General features: G+C 46.5%; 2 protein-coding genes and 1 pseudogene across 5 annotated transcripts in view; 1 reads left to right on the forward strand and 2 right to left on the reverse strand.

The window, feature by feature from the left end:
- Window positions 1-14,331, reverse strand: part of PLPP1 (phospholipid phosphatase 1) — a 150,329-nt gene extending 135,998 nt beyond the window's left edge. The window contains exon 1 of the mRNA XM_084833259.1: window positions 14,160-14,331. Coding sequence (XP_084689385.1) covers window positions 14,160-14,310 — 151 coding nt within the window. The 5' untranslated portion in view covers window positions 14,311-14,331. The remainder of the gene's footprint in view (window positions 1-14,159) is intronic.
- LOC146352102 (uncharacterized) lies at window positions 7,867-13,242 on the forward strand (annotated as a pseudogene).
- Window positions 13,673-18,143, reverse strand: part of SLC38A9 (solute carrier family 38 member 9) — a 57,264-nt gene continuing 52,793 nt past the window's right edge. For all 4 annotated transcript variants that reach the window (XM_084833257.1, XM_084833258.1, XM_084833254.1 and 1 more), the window contains one exon: window positions 13,673-18,020. In XM_084833257.1, coding sequence (XP_084689383.1) covers window positions 17,855-18,020 — 166 coding nt within the window. In that variant the 3' untranslated portion in view covers window positions 13,673-17,854. The remainder of the gene's footprint in view (window positions 18,021-18,143) is intronic.

Below are 18,143 nucleotides of genomic sequence, written 5' to 3' on the forward strand. Positions count from 1 at the left end.
TTAACGTTCAACAACACATCCCTATCCATCTGTATACCAGGCTCCACATCTGTGGCTCCTGGAGACAGAAACAGTCCGATGTCCGCAAGGTCCTTGGCCTCCTAATTTTGCTTCCAAGTCTTGCAATACTTTGTGCTGATTTCAGATGATGATGCTTCTTTGGCTAACAGAAGCAACATGTAGTATATTGTGATAGAATCATCCATTCGCTGCCTCCCTTTAAAAAATGTATGCAGCTTATAGAAGAGAAACTGGGAACACTGGATGACATAATTACCAATTATTGCTGCTGCTGCTGCTGCTGGAAAAAAAAGAGCGAGAATGAGTAGAAGATCCAGTTGCTTCTGAGCCAATTTCTAGAGTCAGTAATCAGCTTGTCATTTCTCCCACAGTTCAAAACAGTTGCTGTTCATACACTTGTGCTAATTAATGTAAGCACCTACACATTTTCAGTTGCTCATTGCCTGGCATTATGAGCTTATCGTAAAACAAATATTCCAGATTGTGGCAAAACAAAGACCCACAGGGAGGTTTCTTGAAAAGTTGCCAGCTGGCAATCTAGGTGACATTTGCATAATATTTTTTTGAAAAAACCCAAGGGGGATCAGATGCATTTGTTGATTCTGTTCAGTCCTGCAGACAAACTCAGCATGAGCGAAGGACGCCTGTATGGCAGTGATAGTCCTAGGATTGCCAGTTCTTGACACGAATTATTCTTGTGCCAGGGCAGGGCCAGGAAGCAGAACTGAGCAGTTTCAGGTGGGGCCAGAAGTGGAGTCCAACATAAAAGCTGTTAAGGTATACAGCAGAGGTGTTGAACCCCAGGCCTGGGATCCAAATCTGGCCCTCCAGCCTTCTCCAGATGGCTGTTCCCCCTTTCCCTGGCACCTCCTCTTTCTCCCAACCACCAACTGTTTGTGGTTTTCTGGCTTTTGCATGCCCCACCCCCTAAAAGATTGAAATGCCTCTCCTATGGCTTGGTTACTGGCAGCAAGAACTTCAAGCTAAAATATGCTGGTATTTTTGGCTCCACTCCTTTTGCCTTCAGCCCTGCTCACCACTAGAATGCAGCCCCAGAGAACTTCTCTGAAATTAAATTTGGCCCTCAGGCTGAAAGAAGTTTGATACTCCTGGTATACAGCTTATTGGGGGGCTGGGGGGACTTGAAGGGGACTCCTTCACTGAGCAATCCCACCTATAGGATATCTTATTTTTCCTTAGCAAATGCTTATATTTCAGGGCCTCAGGAACTCCCTGCCACTATAAACTCAGAGTTTCACCAGCTGACCCTTTTCTGCAGCCACCAGTTCTCTCAGAATACTTTAAAATCTCCAGGTGGCTTGGTATAAGAGGCTTCAGCATGAGAGGCACCATCACTAGAGACAACATGACCTATTGTGGTGTACTGGCCAGAGTGTTGGACTAGGAGTCAGGAGATCCGGGTTCTAGTCCCCGCTCGGCCATGGAAGCTCACTGGGTGACTTTGGGCCAGTCACAGAGTCTCAGCCCAACCCACCTCACAGGGTTGTTGTGAGGATAAAATGGGGGAGGAGGATTGTGTAAGCTGCCTTGGGCTCCTTAAGGAGGAAAAAAGGCGGGATAGAAATGTAATAAATAAATAAATAAATTAAACAATTTGGTTTACTAAAGGGATATTTTGTACATAAGGCATGAAATACTATTTACTTTGGGGCTTTCAAAAGAATGCTTGCTAAGATTTCTTAAGGACTCAAGAGCCATTGCTACTAATACAAGCCTCTTAATGACTTCATTTACCTCAGGGCAAATTCCATGAACCTCCACCCCAGCCAAATACACTCACAACCAGGTCCAGCTCTTGAGTACAGTCTTCCTCTGACACCAAAGCTAATACTGTCAGCTTGGACCGTTTATTTAGATTTTTACTGCTCGCTTGTATAACCCGTCTTCTAATAAGATCTTAGGGATAACACAATCACCTGCTCCCTGCTTCTCATCTTCACCAGTCACATATGCTTATCACATAAGAGAAGAAACAGCTTAGTATTCAGGCCTTAGCTTTCTATCTTCTCCTTAGCCTTTCCCTAGTCCTTCTGTCACATAAAACACACACACTTTCTCCCACATTGACTGACCAGCCACTAACAGAATCCTCACCTGTCATTTCCCACCTGCTCTTTTCCACCTCCCTAGAACCCCCAGCCAATCAACGTCTGATGCTTCCCAGACCAGTCAAAACTGAATGTACCTGATCAAGGCCCTGTCCAGGAGCGTTAAAAGCGATTGTCTTTGTTTCCCCCTTTAAAATTTGTCACCAATGGTACTCCTACGTAGGCCTTTGACAGTAACAAAGCTAGGCCTCAGGCCTACACATGTACATTATAACCTCTCAAAGGCACACAAACATTACAGTACATCAACCATTATTCATATAGACAGCATTTCTTCACATAGCTTTAACAAAATAAAATGGCTGGGGACAGGAACCCAGCTGGCCTAAATGCAACAAAACAAAACAAACCCTTTCCAAGTGCAGGGTTTTCTGGCTAGCTGACAAGCCCTAATGCTCCCATTATACATCTAGCAGAAGGCAGACCACAAACGTGCAGTACAAACGTGCTCCTGGATGCCCAGATTACAACTCTGGCTGGCTGGGAGGAGTGTCTTTTGGGTGCTGTGAAAAGAGTAGCCAACTCCTTGCCTCCCTAGAGAAGTTGCTTCTGTTAAGTAAATTTCAGAGAGGAACAAGGTCACGTACAGACGTATAGTGTCCATATTGTGAGACATAATGGTACTGCGCTATTCTGCTTTGCTCATGCTTCATCTGGAGTACTGTGTCCAGTTCTGGGCATCTCAGTTTAAGAAGGATATTGACAAACATGATACCACAATGCCAGGCCTACTGCCTATACTAATTAATTTTTACATTTTTTTTTTTTAACTTATCACATTAGTATCCCATACCAACCTTCTTCTAGGAGCTCCTCCACCCCCACCCCACTTTTGTGAGGTAGGTTAAGTTGAGAAATAGTGACAGGCCCAAAGTCACCCAGTAAGATTTATAACTGAGTAGGGATTTGAACCTGGGTCTCCCCAGTCCTATCCTAACGCTCATACCACTATAGTGCACTAGCAATGCGTGGGATTGCACTGTCAGTATACATTTCTTCAATCTACAATGCCTTGTAGTTAATAGCTTGTTTCTATTATCTTCAGCTAACATACCAGGCATCTGTGGACCAAAGTTTCAAGATGATAATGCCTTTTCATTATTTGTTTGTACACTGCCAATATAGCAGAAATATTTCATTATTTCTTAATGCATTAACAGCACAATCCTATACATGTCTCCTTAGACGTTCACCCCAAGGAGTTCAATGGGGCCTTCTCCTAGATATATGAGTGTGAAGAACGAGGGCTTGCTTTCCACCACGAGGCTAGGTCCTGCTGTCACATCTAATGCACCCACTTGGAGTTGTGGTTATCTAGAAGCTCCTCGGCCCTGCTGCTCAAGGCCAAGCTCCGTCCTTGCTAATTGGGAAAGAGATAACAGCTGGGCTTGGTGGGAAACTCCTGCCTCTTTGGGGGTAAGGGTGGTAGACCCAGCGGCTGAGCTGGTGATTGGCTAATGGAAATCTGTCCTGGGTTGCCAGGGCTGAGCTTTAAAAGGGGGCTTAGGTAGAGGCATCTCGTCTCCCTTCATTTGGTGGGTTTCAGATCTGCTGATGGCTGGACTCTATCCCAGGAGGCCCATACTTAGGCATGTACAAGGCTAGGCTAGCCAGCTTTGTTATTTTCCTTGGGTGTGTGGTGAAAAGGCTCTCTTGAGTATTCTGGTTTCTTTTTAAAGTATTTCAGCTTTGTAACCCTCTGTGCAACTTACCACCTCCAATTCTCCCTTTCCCTATAGTAAACATTTATCCAACTCCAAGTTGGTATGATTCCTTCTGTGTAACTTCAGTGCCTCTTGACCAGGGAGGGTGGCTACTGGGTCTTCCGTGGGGACTTGAGGCCAGGTTTGGGCTGTCCTACCTTGCAGGAGAGTTGGAATTAGTTCCAGAGCTCCTTCACAATGAATATAGGATTGCAGCCTAAGGGTTTAGACAAAAAAAAAAAGTCCTACAACTCCCAGCTTTTCCTAGCCAGCACTAAACATGCATGGGATTGTACCCTTAATCTTCTAATGGCACAAAACTGGCTCCCATCAAAAGTTCGCTAATGATGTTTCACTGTTGCTTGCTTTCCTAATTTAGAAGGTTAAAAAATAAGATAACTTGAAACCAAGGCTGATTATCCCCACTTTAGGGATGCCATAATTGAAAAAATTGTGGATTAACCAGTTATAGGAATAGTTTGGAGAGGGTTCAACTGTACTAATTATAGATAATAAGGTTTGTTTTGCGTGTTATGTTCTACTCAGTTTACTAAAGGGTGACAGGGAAAAATAGCCCTTCATTTATTCACTTACCCATTCACACCTTTAGTGTAGGGAGAATACGAATTCACATCCATTCATCAAAAATGAATGGTTTCCCATCATAGAACAATCCTCTGCTCCAGGTGTGGGGAGCCTCTTTTAGCCCGAGGGCAGAATCCAATTTTGGAGAAACTCTTTTGATGCTTTTGATGAAGTCAGGAAAGACTCCTGAGCAAACTTAACATCATGGAAGAAGAGGAGAGGTCCTCTTAAGGATCAGTAACTGGTTAAAGAACAGAAAGAGAGTAGGAATAAATGGTACATTCTCCCAGTGGAAGGAGGTAAAAAGTGGGGGGGCTGCAGGGATCTGTAACAGCACCAGTGCTTTTCAACCTGTTCATAAATGATCTAGAATTAGGAGTGAGCAGTGAAGTGGCCAAGTTTGCAGATGACACTAAATTATTCAGGGTGGTTAAAACAAAAAGGGACTGTGAAGAGCTCCAAAAAGATCTCTCCAAACTGGGAGGATGGGCATCTAAATGGCAAATGCAGTTCAATGTAGGCAAGTGTAAAGTGATGCATGTTAGGGCAATAAATACCAACTTCAAGTATAGCCTGATGGGATCTGAGCTGGCGGTGACCAGCCAGGAAAGAGCTCTTAGGGTTGTGGTGGACAGCTCAATGAATATGTCAACCCAGTGTGAGGCCGCTGTAAAAAAGGCAAACTCCATGTCAGGCCTAATTAGAAAAGGAATTGAGAATAACATTGCCAATATCATACTGCCCCTATACAAATCTATGGTGTGACCACACTTGGAATACTGTGTACAGTTCTGGTCACCACACCTAAAAAAAAAACAACGACATTCTAGAGCTGGAAAAAATGCAGAAAAGGGCAACTAAAATGATCAAGGGGCTGGAGCATCTCCCCTATGAGAGGAGGTTCCAACAGCTGGAATTGTTTAGCTTGGAAAAAAGGAGGGTAAGGGGAGACATGATAGAGGTCTACAAAATTATGCATGGTGTGGAGAATGTGGATAGGGGGACATTTTTCGCCCTCTCAAAATACTAGAACCCAGGGTCATCCCATGAAGCTGATTGGTGAGAGATTCAGGGCAGATAAAAGGAGTTACTGTTTCACACAGTGCATAGTTAAACTATGGAATTCACTACCACAGGAAGTAGTGATGGCCACCAATCTGGATGGCTTTAAAAGAGGATTGGACAAATTCATGGAGGAAAAGGCTATCAGTGGCTATGAGTCTTGATGGCTATGTGCTACCTCCAGTACCAGAGGCAGTGAGCCTATGTACACGAGTTGCTGGGGAATATGGCTGGGAGGGTTCTGTTGCGCTCACATCCTGCTTGGATTCCTGGTTGACAACTGGTTGGCCACTGTGCAAACAGAATGCTGGACTTGATGGACCCTTGGTTTGATCCAGCAGGGCTCTTCTTTTTTTCTCTTGGGCCACATTTCAGTGGTGGGCGGGGCTAAAAGCAAAATGGGCAGAAGCAAAGGCAAAAGGGGCAGGATCGAAAATACCAGGATATTGTAGCTTAAAACTCTTAGGGCCAGTAACTAAGCCTTAGGAGAGGCATGTCAACCTTTTAGAATGGGAAAAAATGCTCAAAGGCCAGGGGAAGGGGTGTTGCCCTCTTGGGAACCCCAGAGGGATGGATTTGGGCCCCAGGAAGACTGGATTTAACCACTGGGCCTGAGATTCCTCCATCTCTACTCTGCTCAGTACCCTACAAATGCAAAGGCTTTGTGAGATATGCTTTAAGTAAGGAGTGGGGAATCTGTGGCCTTCCAGATATTGTGTGTTCCAGTGCCCATCAGCCTGATAGCTGGAGGAGCACAGATTCCCAACCCCCACTTTAAGTTCATTATCTAAACCTGTTCACCCTGACCCAGATATGGGCCTTCAGGTGATGTAGGCCACAGTGTTCAACGCTGAGAGCATTGTGAATCAGGCACTGGTTCTTTACCCTATTCCAAGGCACATATCACCACTATCTAGATCATGGCTCCTCAAGACTGTGCCCACAGGTGCACATAGGGCCCTCCAATAGCGCCCACAAAGAGGTCCCCCTATGTGGTACCTGCAGGTACCTATAAAGCTTTAAAAAAAATTCTCCCATTTTAAAATATACATACATGGATTTGTATATATCCATAGCAATGAATACATATGAAATGCCTATATATGAAAATACAACTTTCTAGCAATTATACATAGCCTTGCTATTTCTCTCCACCCAATCCCTTTCCTTGCTATTTTGTTCCCTTCCCTGTCCCTAGCCTTCTTTTTCTCTCTTCCAAGCCTCTAGTCTTGCTCTTTCTCTCCCACTCTCACCCCTCTATCATGCTGTTCCTCTTGACTCCCAGGCTCTAGCCTCACTATTTCTTTCCCCCACCTCTTTACCTCGCTGTTCATCCCAGCTCCTAGCCTTACCCTTTCTCATCCCTCTACCCTTTTACCATGCTATTTCCCTCTCCTTCCCAGCCTGTAGCCTTGCTGTTTCTCCCCACACACATATATACACACTTGTTGACTAGCTAGGCCCCCACAACAGCTATTATGTGACTAGCCACATCCTCCATGGGAGCCATTTTGCAGTGCCCACAGCACTTTCTCAGATGTGCTCACAGGTCCAAAGGGGTGGGGGTGGATCTAGATGTCTCCAGGTCCTAGGAATCAGCTGATCCCAATCCGGTGCCATGGCCGGTGCAACACCCCCCCCCCCCCAGCTCAGCTGTACTGCTCACACTCTGACTGGGCAGCTTCTTGCTGAGGGGAGCACCAGAGACTGCACAGATTTACTGTGGGTATCAGGGAAGGTGACAGGGAAAACTGCAGAAATAAAGGGACAGGTTGTTTATGCCTTCAGAACCTGAAGAATTACTTAAACCTCTTAGTTACAGCAGCTTTTCTTGAATGAACTGTGCAATTTGTTACAAATTCTTATTTTGCTGAATTAGCTCATTGTGTGTGGGGGTGGTGGGGGTCTTTGCATAGCCAAGAAATTACATACAGACATAAATAAGAAATAACATACAGATATAAAGAAAGACCTCACTGTGACATTTTCTGTTTAACTATTAGCACTTTAAATATTTCTGACAAGGCAAGCAGCAGGAGATCTCTGCCAAGAAAACTTCTAATCACCATCAATTTCTTAATTATGCCAAAAATCGCTTACAGTCAAAATGTCACATCTATTCTGGGTCCATTTTTGCTGTATTTGTTTTTGTAAGGCCAAAGTAACTTGCCTTAGTTAACAGGCATTTGCGTATGGTGGAATGTTCAGTTGTACTGTATATACAAGATTTTCAAAGTCTTATCTTTCTCAGTGCAGGAACTCTTACTTTATATGGAATTATGTTTTAAAAATATGGCAGTCACTTGTTCAAAAAAATGTGTAGTCAAATAAATCATATCACACGTTGCCAGAGGGATAGATGGGACATGGGCAGCACTGCTAGATCAAAGGAAAGTAAGTTTGGGGAAAAGTAAGTTTGGAGAAACAGGCAGAGAACAGCAGCTTCATACAATCATAGAACTGGAAGGGGCCTTTGAGGTCATCTATAAGAAAGCTTGCAAACAGCAATGCTGCCCCAACTAAGGTGGCAGCTGGAGGAGAGCTCCTGAGGTCGCTTCGTTCAGGACTGCTCTTCCTGTGCCATGTCCTCCCCAATGGGGGGAGGCTCGGTGCAGGTGAAGCTGCCCAGACTTAAGGCAGCAGCCAGAGTGCTCCAGCTGCTGCCTCAGCCAGGAACACTTGGCCACTTTGCCCATACTGTGTCTTCCCCAATTGGGGAACAACATGGGCAAACCCTGGGGTCTCCAACATGATTGCAGTGGGCAGCAATATGCCTGTGGACAATGCTCGGCACCTTGCCCCTCATTTTTATTTCTTAGGGTTTCTTAACATTAAATATTAACTGGGGGGCTTGCTTGCTGAAATGCGAAGTGCTGCCCACCAGCGCCACCTTTATTTGGGTTCAAAAGAGTTTTGTGTGTGTGCCAAGCACCACCCCGCTCCCAGCTGCACCACCTGTGGGAGCTGGGGCGTAAAACCCAGGCCTTTGCTGACCTGGGACTCTTTCCATCGTTGCTGCAAGGAGAGGAAGCCCTTCAGTGTTGCAAGGCAGGTGGGTTCCGGGGCTGCTGCCGCTGCCTTGCTGAGCTCTACCTCCACCTGGGGGACTTCTACTGTGCCTCCTTGCAGACCCAGGTCCAGCCAAGCACCACCCCACGCCCAGCTGCAACACCTGTGGGAGCTGGGGCGTAAAACGCAGGCCCTGTAGGGGCGGGACTGCTGCTGGCGGGTGTCGGCACCGAAGGGGGCGACACCAAAGGGGGTCACCCCTTTGGGGGAACACGAGGGCGAGGGCCTGTCCCCCTGCTTGAAAGGAGGGAAGGGGACTGTTTGCCTCAGTGTGACCTGCTGGACTGCCTGCACTGGACACGTGTTTTTTTTAAAGAAGGGGGGAGGTGTTGGGAGCCATGGAATGGCCATTACAATTCTACAGGGCAGAGGGAGATATAGAGCGGGGAGACAGTCACACTCTAAAGGCAGCAGAGTGTGAAACAATAGGGTGCTGACTGTCCCTAAACTGTCCCCCAACTCAAATAACCTGGATGGCCCTGGCAACAGACCCCCCTGGCTTGAAACTGCTGCTGCAGAATGCAGGTCGGTGAATGGTAAAGCAACTGCTGTCCAGGACTTGATCCCGCATGAGCACACTGACCTGGCCTGTATTACGGAGACCTGGCTGGACAAAGCTGGGGGGGTTAATCTCTCTCAGCTCTGCCCTCCAGGGTTCTCTGTCCGGCAGCAGGCAAGACCTGGGGGGCGGGGAGGGGGCGTGGCAGTGGTCTATTGGGATTTGATCCCCCTCACCAGGTGCCCTATCCCGCAGTCTGCTGGGTTCGAGTGTGTGTATTTGAAGGTGGGTGCCCGGGAAATAATAGGGATTCTGCTGGTGTACCGTCCACCCCGCTGCTCAACAGTCTCCCTTCCTGAGCTAGCTGGGGTAGTCTTGGGGTTGGTGTTGGAGACCCTTTGGCTTGTTGTGCTGGGGGATTTCAACATCCATGCTGAGGCTGCCCTGTTGGGAGCGGATCAGGACTTCATGTCCGCCATGACAACCATGGGTCTGTCCCAGAAGGTATCTGGCCCCACCCATGCTGCTGGGCACACTCTGGACCTCATTTTCTGTGCTGGATGGGGCAATAGTGATCTGAGAGTGGAGGAACTCTCTATAGTTCCGTTGTCATGGACAGATCACTACCTGGTGGGGTTTAGACTTGCTGGCACTCGGAACCTCTGCAGGGGTGGAGGGCCGTTTAAGATGGTCTGCCCCAGGAGGCTGATGGATCCAAATGGTTTCCTGACAGCTCTTGGGGGTTTTCCTGTTGCCTTGGCAGGCAATTCTGTCGAAGCCCTGGCCAATCTCTAGAATGGAGAAATGACCAGGGCCGTGGACACAATCACTCCTGAGCATCCTCGCTCACGAAGTGGAGTCACACCAGCACCCTGGTTTTCTAGGGAGCTGGCGGTGATGAAATGAGTGAGAAGACGACTAGAGCAACGTTGGCAGAAAACTCGGAGTGAATCTGATCGAACATTGGCTAGAGCCTATTTGAAGGCCTACTCTGTGGGAATACGGGCAGCAAAGAAAATATTTTTTTTCTGCCACTATTGCATCTGCAAAGAGCCATTCAGCAGAGGTGTTCCAAGTGGTTAGGGGTCTTTCACATCACACACCAGCCCGCAAGAGGATAATTTAAACCTCTCGACAGCCTGCTGTGAACAAGTTGCTCAGCACATTGTAGACAAAATTGCTTGGATCTGCTCTGACTTGGACGCTATAGTTGATACAGACCCCGTGGATGTAACTTTGGCCCCTGCTTGTCCAGCATTGTTGGATATTTTTCAATTTGTACAGCCTGAGGATGTGGACAGGATCCTGGGAGAGGTGAGAGCCACAACGTGTGTTCTAGATCCTTGCCCTTCCTGGCTCATAAAAGCAGCCAGAGGTGGACTGGCCAAGTGGGTAAGGGGAGTGGTTAATGCCTCCCTTAGGCAAGGCAGAGTTCCAGCCTGCTTGAAGGAGGTGGTGGTGAGACCTTTGTTTAAAAAGCCCTCCCTGAGCCCCACCAGACTGGATAATTATTGGCCAGTCTCCAATATTCCATTTCTGGGCAAGCTATTGGAGCATGTGGTGGCCTCCCAACTCCAGGGATTCCTGGATGAGATAGATTATCTAGATTCATTTCAATCTGGCTTCAGACCTGGTTATGGGACAGAAACAGCTTTGATCACCTTGGTGGATGACCTATGCCGGGAACTAGACAGGGGGAGTGTGTCCCTGTTGGTTCTGCTGGACCTCTCAGCGGCTTTTCATACCATCAACCATGGTATTCTTCTGGGCTGCCTCGCTGGGATGGGACTTGGGAGGCACTGTTTTGCAATGTCCCTATTCCTTCTTGGAGGGGCAGACCCAGAAGGTGGTGCTGGGTGACTTCTGTTTGAGTCTCTGGCCATTGGCCTGTGGAGTCCCTCAGGGTTCTATTTTGTCCCTCATGCTATTTAACATATACATGAAACCACTGGGAGAGGTTGTCCGGAGTTTTGGAGTTCGGTGTCACCAGTACACTGATGACACCCAACTCTACTTTTCCTTTCCATCTAATTCCAAGGAAGCTGTTGGGGTGCTGAACCAGTGTCTGTTGGCAGTAATGGACAGGATGAGGGCAAACAAATTGAAGCTTAATCCAGACAAGACAGAGGTGCCCCTGATAAGTCGAAAGGTAGATCAGGGAATAGGGATCCAGCTTGTGCTAGATTTGGTTACACTCCCCCTGAAGACACAGGTTCGCAGCTTGGGTGTACTTCTGGATTCAGCCCTGAGCCTGGATGCCCAGGTTTCAGTGGTGGCCAGGAGTGCATTTGCACAATTAAAGCTAGTGCACCAGCTGCGCCCGTTCCTTGAGATGTCTGACTTGGCCACAGTAACACATGCCTTAGTTACACCCCGTTTGGATTATTGTAATGCACTCCATGTGGGGCTGCCTCAGAAGAGTGTTTGGAAACTTCAGCTGGTTCAATGAGCTGCTGCCAGACTACTGACTGGGGCTGGTTACAGGGAGCATTCAACTCCCCTGTTAAAACAGCTTCACTGGCTCCCAGTCTGTTTCCGGGCACAATTCAAAGTGCTGGTCATGCCCTATAAAGCTTTATACGGCTCGGGTCCAGTTTATCTGAAAGACCGTATTTTCCCCATGAGCCTCGTGCCCTGAGATCTTCAGGGGAAGCCCTTCTCGATCACAGGCATGCCTGCCGGGAACACGGGAGTGGCCTTCTCGGTGGCTGCCCCAAGGCTCTGGAACTCCCTTCCCAGGAAGGCGAGAGTGGCATCCTCCTTGATATGCTTTCGTAGGCATGTAAAAATGTTTTTGTTCCAGCAGGGCTTTGGGGATAACTAGTCTGGACCTGTGAAAATATGACAGATGGGTACTATTTTTCTTGTTGTCTTTTAATGTTTCGATATTTTTACAATTTTCATATTGATGATTTAATTATATTTTAACTTGTGTACACTTGTATTTCTATTTCTAGGTTTTAATTGTATACGTTTTAATGTTGTAAAGCTGCCTTGAGTCCCAGTACTGGGAAAAAGGTGAGATATAAATTATTATTATTATTATTATTTTAGAGCTCAGACTCTACTTCTGCCTTATACGTTGCCTTCTGGGAAATAAGGGTTTTATGACTAGCCAAATAGCAGGCATTTTATGAATGGACAAGTCCCCATGGCAGCCATTTTGTAAGAGTAAGCTATGTGGATATCTTGAGAAAGTATACACCAGCACTAGCCTCCATTGGTGACCCAGGTGACAGGTGTAAGAAGACTTAGGGAACGTAAGCAGCTGCCTTACACCGAGTCAGACCACTGGTTCTGATGACCAACCCTGAGTGTTCAAATCACTGAGTACAGAAACCAAATATGTTACCCTGCATTGCATCTTGCACCAGTCCATCAAAATGCATGTCCTCTGAAAATGATGATTATCTGACTGCTTGTTATTGCTATGGATATATTCCAGTTCTTCTCCATTGTTCATTGCATCTCCTAGCCTGGCACCCAGTCCCATTCTCTTCAGATTGCTTTTATTTAAAGGTTGCATTGCTTTCTGCCTACTCCATCTAGGAACACCTAAGTAGGGAGAGTTCCATTATAGGCACTGAGTGACCTACATATCTTCTGGTTTCCACCTGCACACCCTCACCACAAGAGTTTATTGGCTATATGTTCTCACTGATAACTTCGAGAGGAGATGAGATACATGCTCTGCATAATGGCTCAAACATACACATTTAATTGCCAATCCCCACTTATGAATTATTCTTACCAAGAGCACAAGTTATATAAGGAGTTGTGTGGGAGACTAAGACTGTGGTGCACTGCTCAGAGCAAATAGAGCAATTTTTCAGCATTTAAGCACACATTTGTTAAGTTAGAATCTACAGCCTTCTAGCTGCCTAAAATGAATAGAAGGGCCAACCCCATCCCTATATCACTGCTGGGGCCATCACTTCTCCAGTGCACCTGTTGGCTTCCCAATCCTAGTTGACAGTTTATACCATAGATGTGTTCACACAAGCAGCATAAAAATGGAGTGCCATTATGCCTCTGTTGATATTCAGTTGCCTTCTCCCACATACAGCATGCAAATATTTGGCTGTCGAGTCTGAAAAAGCAAGTCGCCAAGTCTAGCAGAGAGGGGTACAAAGGAAACAAAAGTTTTGATGGCCTGATGGCATCACTTAAATAATAGGAGATCTCTCTCTCTCTCTCTTTTAGTTCCAAAGCATCACTGATATACTTATCCCACAATTAAGCAAGAATGCAGAATATTTAGCTTCTTCACAAAGCAGCAGAACCACCATCTGGAATAGCACCAGATTTGCCTGTATCTAGAGCAGGAGTGGGATAGGCAACTTGTGGCCCTCCAGATGTTTTGGTCTACAACTCCCATCGTCCCTCACCATTGGCTATGCTGGCTAGGGCTGATGGGAGTTGTAGGCCAAAACATTTGGAGGGTTACAGGTTGCCCACCCTTGATTTAGAGGTTACTTCCAAGAAATGCCAGTGCCAGGTACTTAAAAATCTGCCTATGTAGCTTTACTCTCTCCCACAGAAATGACTTAGGGAGTAGCTGTTAACTTAGGGGGGAAGAGGAAAGAGTAAGCTCAAAAATCTGTAAGATAGCACAACTTTTAATCATAATTTGTTCCAGCTATGTTGAGACTTCAGTGCAGTCATCACAGAGAGGGACTCATTATTACTTCCCATAACTTAGTAAACCAAGCTTCTCAAACTGCATGTACATAACATGGGCTCCAACAGTTGTAAAGTAAAAGTGATCAGCCATGCACATTTCTACCACATGAAAGTATAGAAAAGGGTACAGCTTATGCGTCTTTCATTGTACATGACCAAAAATATCTAAACTCTATTGCACGCACAAGAATACATTTTTTAAAACATTAAAATAGCACCAATTCATTTATTTTCTTTTCAGTTTCCCACATTGTTGTTTCAGATTGAGCCACCTTTTTACAAAAAGACACCAAAGCCAAACCAAGGAACCGAATGCCAATGGCACTAGACAGTTTGTCTCCATTTGCTGGCACTGCAAGAAAATACAAGATCAGTGGAGGGTTACACAAGGTTGTATGTTAATCTCACTCATTTGCTCCCTGCTCCAATTTAAGGCCTCCTTGGTGACTGGAGAAGAAACAAGCCACTTGGTGAAGTCCCAGGTTGCAGGAACTGCCTTCTGAGCACACAGCAGCTGAAGGCGGCATTTGAACAGGGAGATTGCACACATCCAGTGCATCACCTCTGCTATGTGCACTGCATCACTGACAGTGGATTAGTTTTTCTAGGCGTCTGTCACTGGTGTCAGTTGGTGTATGCTTGAGTTCTTACATGTTTAAACAGAGTTGCCAGATAGGGAGTAGAGCAGCGACACAAACAATTTCCCAACTTTGGGAGATTTCCAGATTGAGAAATCCTGCAGGAAGGAACACACACTGGATATACAGGAATGCTATCATGTTGCAACATGTGTCCCACGTAACGCACACCTTTCAAAGTCCATCTTTTATGAAGACCTATCACATTAACATCCTGTCTAGAAGACAGGCGTGCTGATCCTCAAAGCACTACACCAGTGCAAGGTTCATTGGCATTAACAAGGTCTCTGCCAGAAGAGCCCCTTAAACAGACTGTGTGTAATGGGGTGATCTAGAATGTTAACTTTAACAGGAATCCCCAATTTTGACTCGGGATATAACTTCATCCAATCTTCCCCAATCTGGCCCCGCTCCAGATGCTTTATACTACATCTCCCATAATCCCCAGCCACTGGGCATACTGGCTGGGGCAGATGGGAACTGAAGTCCAAAACATCAAGTTGGGGGAGGCTGATGTAGAGAGACCCTGTTTTGGTAATGATTCACCCTGACTTTAGCTAGCCTCAGAATAGGACTCAGAAAGTGGGGCAGCATAGGAAACTTGATGGGCTCAGGGCTAGCAGTCCTCTCTCCCACTGCTCACTCTGGTTCCCTGGACTGTGAGGGCGTAAACATCTCAGGGTGCATAGATAGGCTGCTGCCAAGGTGAGTCTGTTGGTGGAGGGCAAGGAGAGGGAGGGATGAGAATGGGAGGTGAGGAGATGGGGGAGGGCATATCCAGCAACAAGGGTAGCGGGTGAATTGGTTATACAGGTTGCTGAGGGGAGGGGCCAAAAAAGCGATTTGGCTCATGAAGGGGCCAGGATAGCAGTCTGTGCAACACTCTGTCATGCCCGACTGGAGGAGTCCTCCTCTGAGGAGGAGCTAGAGGCCCCCGAAGCCCAGGGTATCTCAGACCAGGGACTACCACCAGACCCACAGGAGCCTGGACCCTCAGGGGAAGTGTCTGCAGGGCCACTGAGGCAGAGGCTGAGCTCCCCCCCGCTCCCCGGGAGTGTCATCGCCTCAAGTGACAGGCTAGCAGGGCTCCTGTGAGGAGGAGTGCCTCCAGAAAAGGTCTCTTCAGGAGAAAGGGACTCCTCAGGAGTAGGCTGTGGAAAGGGAGCTCTGATTGCTGCAGCTGAGCTCCAGGTGGGGTCTGGCTGGCTTTGGGCTCAAAAGCCTTCACTGGAAATTCAGCCAGTGTTGGAACAACTTCGTCTATCCAGCCCCTGCCATGTACCTTGTCTCCTGAATTGTGCCCTGTGACTGATGCTCTTGTTTCCTGACCTTTTGGACTGTTCAATGGCCCTAATTCTGGACTGTGTAATGTACTTTACTGATTTACTGTGTTTGACCTCTTGCTTGTTATCTTGACTACTCCTGCTGCTGCCTGATCCTTGTTGCCTGCCTGCGTTCTGCCTGGATTTTGACCACTCCTACCTTAGCTTAAACCTCCTTGGACTGAAACCTGTGTGCTTGCCAACTTGACTACTCCATTGCATTGCTCCCTGTCCTTGCTTGCAAACAGCCAAGACTCGATCTAGAGCAGGACACACTCCTGCTGATCGGTTCAGATGTGCTGGTGGGGGGAACTGTCCATTGTTCCTAGTGTGGGCTTGTCCTCTAGATTTGAACTGGGGACTACTAGCACGTAAAACATGAGCTGCTCCACCAGAGCTCCTGGCTCCTATGACTGGGGGTTGGGGATGAGGGGAGGGACAAATGCTCCACGATGTGCAACATTACTACAGCTGCTGCCAGGGCAAAGTGGTTACGGAGCTGCTCCATGGTGTCTGCGTACTGGTTTGGGTCCCAGGAGCTCCCTCTGTTTTGACCTTGACCTGACATTTGTTTTTTGCCAGGCATGCAGAAGGTGAGTGGGGGCACTCCCCCACCTCCTGCAACATCATGCCCTATGCACGGGTGCTGCTGGAGTGGGGCCCCTCTGGCATCACCTTGGGTGTGGTGATGCAGGGAGTGTGCCACGATCATCTTGACTTCATTGGCTGCCTGTGTGACTGAGTGACCTGTAGGCAATATTGCTGGCACTGTCCCCAGTTGGTGGATGTGGTGATGTTACTAGGGCACAGGGGTATGTTTCTTGCTTTTCCACTGTTTTCATATTCTCCTCTTGGGTATTTATACCTTCCTCTGCTGGCTATGTATATGATTTGGTGGCCATTCCACCGGTGTAGTGGTGTTGTATCTCCAGCTTCAGCATAAGATAAATACAGGATTGCTAGAACTGCTCAGCCTAGGCTTGAAAAGTCAAAGCAGTACTTTGAATTGTGCCTGGAAATATGCTGACCTTTTCATAACCACACTTTGGGGCAAGGGGGCAGTTGTGCACATATAGCAGCATCCAACTGTGTCATTCTGTTAGCACAAATGATGTTGTGCTAGCGGAAACTAGGTTCTGAACTATGCGCAAGAGAAGAATCCAACTAAAGTTACATTTGTGCAAGCAGTTGTGCATTATGCTTGTGCATCCTGTTGTGCAACCTGTTGCACAACCGGTTGCTTAAGTGTAATGGGCAACCATCTGCGCAACAGAAAGATTCAGTGGAGCTCCACTAGCACCATTTGAGTTTGTGGAATGGCACTGTTGGATACTGCCCATGCATGCCAAAGTTTGAAATTTAAAATACGACATTTCACCATTATTTTACACACCACAGAGCTTTTCAAATGGATTCTAGATCTTCCACAAATCTTACAAGTAGAGAAGGGGGTGGGGTTGCATGTTTCCCCTCACTCCTGCCCCAGGATCCCACAAAAATGTTTTTAAGTATGACCATGTACTTAAGACAAGAGCAATCCATTTTCCCCAAATACGGTGTGGGTTACATTTTCAAAGAGGTATCAAAACAAAGATATAGCTTTAAGACCATTAGTAATGTTCTGGGATTTAATCTGCATGACATTTCAACTGTAAAGAGCCCAAACCACTTGTATAACTATTTCAGCATAGAGTTTTCACATCACCACTGTGTAAAATGTGATGTAGAATTTTAAAAACCAGTAAAATCACTTTATTCTGTTATGCTGCAGGAAAGTCATGCAGCCTACAACTGACCTGAAACAAACCTTTTCTCTATATAAAATTCCTTAGATGGCTTTTTCCATGTAAAAAAAAGCATTTACCTAAGAAATAAATTAAGTTTAATTTAACTTAATTAAAAATGTACTTCTTGAAGTTGCATCAGGAATTGACTTGGCTTCTTCAATTTGCCATGATGTACCATGACTGTAGGTGCATCATCCATTTCTTGAAGAGTCTGTTTTAAAGTGCAGCTTTTCTTTGGAGCAAGTTAACACCCAAGGAAGGGCAAATGCACACCTTTTACAATGCTATTGCTCAAGGTAACTTTTTGGAACTCCCAGTACCTTTTGTAAAGAAAGAAATTGACCTAAGATTTACTTTCATAGTAGGAACTGTGCAATCAGGTTAGCCACTCCTAAGAGGATGATCAAAACGTGAACAACTAGTGCCAACCATGTCAGTCGATTTTCCCGATGCAAAGAGATTATGTAGATGAGTGATGGATACATGAATACAAAAGCCAGGCCGCACGTTGCTCCAGAATATCTGGGAAGGAAGAAGCAAAAGGTTGTATCTTAATCTTTTTACAGTGCAATCCGACACATGTCTGCTCAATGAGGCTTACACCCAGATAAGCAGGTGTAGGGGTGCAGCCTTAGAAATGTTACT

The sequence above is a fragment of the Heloderma suspectum genome, chromosome 2, assembly GCF_057233095.1.
Source record: "Heloderma suspectum isolate Gila_16-S chromosome 2, 16-S_ref, whole genome shotgun sequence".
Classification (NCBI taxonomy): Eukaryota; Metazoa; Chordata; class Lepidosauria; order Squamata; family Helodermatidae; genus Heloderma; species Heloderma suspectum.